At 35.2% G+C, this 6,000-nt stretch overlaps 1 protein-coding gene across 1 annotated transcript in view; it reads right to left on the bottom strand.

Moving 5' to 3' along the window:
- Nucleotides 1-6,000, bottom strand: part of CFAP210 (cilia and flagella associated protein 210) — a 44,150-nt gene that overhangs the window by 27,662 nt on the left and 10,488 nt on the right. Inside the window, exons 3-4 of the mRNA XM_004375537.3 lie at nucleotides 4,280-4,453; nucleotides 4,003-4,196 (exon numbers count right to left, since the gene is read on the bottom strand). Coding sequence (XP_004375594.1) covers nucleotides 4,003-4,196; nucleotides 4,280-4,453 — 368 coding nt within the window. The remainder of the gene's footprint in view (nucleotides 1-4,002; nucleotides 4,197-4,279; nucleotides 4,454-6,000) is intronic.

Raw genomic sequence — 6,000 nt, 5'->3', positions numbered from 1 at the left:
CTAAGATGTGCCTGACCCAAGCCATAGTGTTTTCAATCGCCTCATATGCATGCGAAAGCTTGGCAACGAATAAGCAGGATCAAAGAAGAATTGATGTCTTTGAGTTATGGTGTTGGCAAAGAAGTTGAATATACCATGGACTGCCAGAAGAACGAACAAGTCTGTCTTGGAAGAATTACAGCCAGAATGCTCCTTAGAAGCAACGATGGTGAGACTTCACCTCGCATACTCTGGACCTGTTATCAGGAGGGACCAGTCCGTGAAGAGGGACATCATGCTCGGTAAAGTGGAGGGTCAACGAAGGAGAGGAAGACCCTCAATGAGATGGACTGACACAGTGGCTGCAACAATGGGCTCAAGCATAACAACAACCATGAGGATGGTGCAGGACCAGGCAGTGTTTTGTTCTGTTGTACATAGGGTCGCTATGAGTTAGAACCGACTTGACAGCACCTAACAACAACAACAACACAGGCAGCTGCTGTTTGACAAAGGGTCAAGCTCCATTCAATGGGGAAAGAAACAGTCTCTTTAACAAATGATGCTGGCAAAATTGGATATCTATATGCACAAAAATGAATCAGGATCCATACCTCACATCATGCACAAAAACTAATTCAGAATGGCTCAAAGACCTAAATGTTAAAGTTAAAACCATGAAGTTCCTGGAAGAAAACATAGAGTCAAAACTAGGGGACCTATTCCTTAGCATAAATAGAATATCAAAAAAAGCAAAAATGCACAAACGACAGAAGATAAATAACTGGGACCTCCTAAAAATTAAATATGTATGCTCATCAGAAGACTTTACCTAGAGAATAAAAAGAGAACCTACAGACTGGGAAAAAATCTTTGGAAAAAACATATCTGATAAGGGTCTAATCTCTAAAATATATTAAAAAAAACTTCAACAACTCAACAAAAAAAGAAACAATCCAATCAAAAAATGGTCAAAGGACATGAACAGACAAGTCACCAAAGAGGACATTCAGGTGGCCAACAAATACATGAAAAGATCCTTGCAATCATTAGCCATTACAGAGATGCAAATCAAAACTACAATGAGATACCATCTCACCCCTGAAAAAATGGCAATGATCAAAAAAACGGAAAACAACAAATCCTGGCAAGGTTGTGGGGAGACTGGAACTCTTTCACATTGCCGGTGGGAATGTAAAATGATACAACCACTACGGAAAACAGTATGGCACTTCCCTCAAAATGCTAGAAATAGAAATACCTTATGATCCAGCAATCCCACTCCTAGGACTATATCCTACAGAAATAAGAGCAGTGACAGAAATAGACATATGCACACCTATGTTCATTGCAGCATTATTCACAATAGCAAAAAGATGGAAACAACCTAAGTGCCCATCAACTGATGAATGGATAAACAAACTGTGGTACATACATACAATGGAATACTACACAAACTATAAAGAATAATGAGGAGTCTGCAAAACATCTTATAATGTCGATGAATCTGGAGGACATTATCCTGAGTGAAATAAGTCAATCACAAAAGGACAAATACTGTATGGCATTGATTTTATGAAAAATCAAGAATAGGTATACACACAAAGCAACGTCCTTTGATGGTTACCAGGAATGGTAGGGGGAGAGACTACTACCCTATCACTTTCTACATAACAGAAACTTGTTATTTTTGGTGATGGGAAAGGCAATACTAAATATGGGTGAAGTCTGCACAACTCGTCCAAAGTAAGTGAAGACACTAAGTAGTGCATAAGAATAATGGGCAACTTTGGTAAAAAAATGTTAACAGACAATTCTGCAACAGCGATAATAACAACCAATAAAATATATGGGTGGTTACACGGGCAGATGGGAGTTGTTCAATAAATGGCTTGTATGAATGAATGATTTACTGAATGAATGAATACACCAATGAATGAATAGCCTATTTTGAAATTTCATCCTGAATAATCTCTTATTATTCAAGAAGGGGGAAAGAAACTCTCTTATTTCTCTTTTCTACCACATAGTCCTTTGTTCCTAATTCAGGTTAATACTAGCGCTACTATTCTAGTTCCACTGTTGGCTTAAAAGGCATTTTATGGGCTCATCACCATTTCTAATATTAAAGTAATATGAATTCTAAGTTCTGTGAAACTGACATATGAATCAACATTCCACATAACACAACTTGGTGACAATTTTGTAAATTTATGTACTTAAAATATTTATAATAATAGATTTACATCTTCCTAGGTTGTTTTCAATTACAGAATTGAATGTTTCTTATTATATTTAAGATGTAGCAATAATGGAACCAAACTGGCAACGCAAACTCACTTGTCAAACATCCTTCCACTCCCAATTCCCCACAATGCCATCAATATAAAGGGGGAATTCTATACCACTACTAGAAACTAAAGGAGGGTCTTATCTGAATTTTCAAGAAATTTTAGGGGAAAATGGGGCAGGTGGTAGCACAGTGATGATAAGTAACACCTGGCCATCAACCACCATATACAAGGGTAGAGCCCATCGTGAGGAGTAAGTAAAGAATTTAAACTGATGTCAGCTTGAGGAACATCTCCTGGACTGTACTGAAGATAAGTCAAAGAAAGAACTAAGAAATAAATTCCAAATCTTCTTAAACTTCTAACCTATTCCAAAGACTACAAAGAAAGGGGATGCTGTGGCCCAAACACAGCCTACACACAAAGGCTACAGGTGGATGGATGGTCTGTGAAGCTATTAGCAGTTATCAGGTACCTTGCTGGAGGATCAGGCTGCTGCCTTTAATTGTCTCTGAGCTGCAAAGGCCAATATAAGAGAGATATCTCAAATAAAGGTTACACTCATTGGTCAAATACTTGCCTTCCTCTGTTAACGGCTCTGTCCCTAACTTGTACAAACCCTTGGATCTCTATACTGCCAAAGGAAAAAATTACAATAAATTCAAAGGGTTCTCTTTCTTTTTACTAAGGATTGAAAGAACTGAGAGGTGACTGACACAATTCGGCAACACGTGTATCCTGAGCATTGATGTCTATGTCACAAAGACATTTGTCACTTTTAGAAATAATTATACGCATTATGTTTATATAATATTTATTTATATAAATATATATATATAATTTATATATATACACACAAAAACCAAAATAACAATAATGGAGACAGATTTGACCACATAAAAATTAAAATCTTCTAAATATGAAAACCATTTATAAACTATGACAGATTTTATCTTCAATATACCTGATTATTAATAGCCATCATATAAAAAATGGCTTATTAATCAATGACAAATACACATATCAATATAAAACAATCTTTAGAGAACAATGGGTAGTTAATTTATAATTAAAAACAAAAAACAAAACAAATGAACATTTACATATGAAAAAATGCTTTGCCTCACTAGAAATCAAGAGAAATGTAAATTATCAGATACTATTTTTTGTCCATTAATTTCAAAAAAAGAACTATCTAGAACTGGTTATAACATATGGAAAAAAGCATTCTCAGACATTACTGGTTTAGGCATATGTTTGCAAGCTTGGGCTCACTATCTTGCATCTTTGTTAATATCATGAGAAAAGTTTCACCCAGGTGGCTGCAGCCCCTTCATCTAGGACCCCAGAATATACATGGAGCAGATTAGAGCCCCACCGACAGCAAGGAGCAACAAGGAGCAAACCCAGCCAGTCCTGCAGCTTGAAGATCTGCCCAGCAGAGCCCAGTCCAGATCAACCACCACCAGTAAACCCACAAATGCATGGAAAATATATATTTATTGTTGTGTACCACTAGATTGTGTGGTTGTTTGTTTTGCAGCATTATTGTGGCAATAGTAACCAATATATTATATCTGGGTAAGGAGTTGATAGTGATTTTTAACTTCTTTCTTTGTACTTTTTCTACTGACTAGGTATTTTAGCACGTGTTACTTTTATAATCAGAAAAAGCTATATTTATTATGAGAAAAAGAAGAGGGCGCAAAAAAGGTTATTTATATATACATACTGTTTTAGATGATCATTGGCAAGAGCCACTCTATCCCTGTGGCGTTTTTCGGCTTTCTCTTGTTCTTCTTTAAAAGCTTTTTCAGTGTTGAGTTTCAGCTGTTCCTCCCATTTTTTATCTGATTTTATTTTACTCTTTTGGAATTCAATCTGGGCATCACGTTCTTTCATAACTCTACTAAGAAGAAGTCCTGACTTAAAACAAAAATAAAAAAAGGAGTACTTTAAGAAAATAAAGTATAATTATGTATAGTAATACAACAAAATCCAAGTAGTACATGAAAGTTTTTCACTCTCTCTGTCTGATAAAACTGACATTGCCTTGCATTTTCAATGGCTTTTTTTCTTTCTCCTTGTTTATGTATTGCTTCTTCCATATCAAGCATTTGTCTTTCTGCCTCTACTTCTTCATCACGCTTCTTTTTGGCTTCAAGTTTCTGTTCTTTCATCCCCTGTAAAACAGACAAAAGCAATATTGTGTCTTCATTTTCCAATTCAATTTTACAGAAGTGAAACATTATGTGATAATCTAAGCTTTCATTATGAACTTCTAATGTCTTTGCATATATCATTAAAAAATAAAAAATATGTGGTTATATTTATAAGCTAATTTTTTTTTTATTGTACTTCAGGTGAAGGTTTACAGAACACATAGTTTCTCATGAAACAGTAGTACACATATTGTTTTATGACATTGGTTAACAACCCCACAACATGTCAACCCTCTCCCTTCTCGACCTTTTTTTTTTTTGGTGAAAATATACATAGCCAAAGATACACCATTTCAAAAATTTCTACATGCACGGTTCAGTGACATTGACTACGCTCTTCCAATTGTGCTGCTATTCTCACTTTAGATGAAGGCTTACAGAACAAAACAGTTTCTCATTTAACAGTTAGTACACATGTTGCCCTATGACAATGGTTAACAACCTCACAACACGTCAACACTATCCTTACTCAACCTTGGGTTCCCTATCACCATATAAGCTAATTTTTTAACTGAATTTTTTAGGTAGTATACATTTACATGGTTCAAAAATCCCCAAATATTATAGAGGTATACAGTGAAACTTCTTCCTCTAACCCTAACTTCCATATGCAATCTCCTCTCACTCCGATGTAACCACTATTACTACTTCCAAAGTTCCACTCTGTGTTTACATAATAAACATACATCTTTGTATTTTTGCTTGTTTAAAAAACCAACAGTAGCATATTTTACATGCTCTTCTACACTTCTGAGGACTCTACTCAATGCCCCATATCCTATGAGGTCTTTCCACCCTTTATTCTCCATTATGGGTCATAATTTCTACATCTTGTTTAAGAACTCCTTACTCTGATACCCTAAAGATACCTGTATATGATTTATTTTAAAAGTTTCATTGTTTTGCTTTTTACATTTATGTGTTTAATCCAGCTGAATTTCATTTTTGCGTATTCTATGCTGTAGGGATGTAATTCCATCTTTTTTATATGCACAGCCAATTATCCCAGTATCAGTTATTGAATTTTCCCTTCTGATTTGCAGTATTTCTGTCATATGTCAAGTTCCCATATATAACAAAAGTCTGTTTATAGTCTCTCTCATCTATTATTTTGTCTATTTCTGTACTCAGATCACAGTTTTAACTACTATAGGTTTACAGTATGTTTCGCTGTTGGTGAAATGAATCTTCCTTTATTATCATTATTCTTTGATACCCATGGAGGTGTAGAGCATTATGCATAGTGTGCTACTTCTGTGTAAAAAAAAAAAAAAATGGAGGGTATATATTCCACCCCCAATCCTTTTATAGATCAGGGCTTTTTTTCCAATAAGATTTGTTGGGATATAATATACATATGCCCTTTACACTGTACAGTTTTATGAATGCATATACTTGTGTATATAACAGTTCCATCCTCCAAAAAAATTCCCTTGTGTCCATTTATAGTCAAACCCTCTTCTCACCTGCAGCCCCTGAAAACTGCTGATCTTTTTCTTTCCCTATAG

This window comes from Trichechus manatus, unplaced genomic scaffold (genome assembly GCF_000243295.1).
Source record: "Trichechus manatus latirostris isolate Lorelei unplaced genomic scaffold, TriManLat1.0 scaffold00037, whole genome shotgun sequence".
Taxonomy (NCBI): Eukaryota; Metazoa; Chordata; class Mammalia; order Sirenia; family Trichechidae; genus Trichechus; species Trichechus manatus.
Note: the sequence above shows the minus strand (reverse complement) of the source record. Positions and strands in the feature narration are given on the sequence as shown.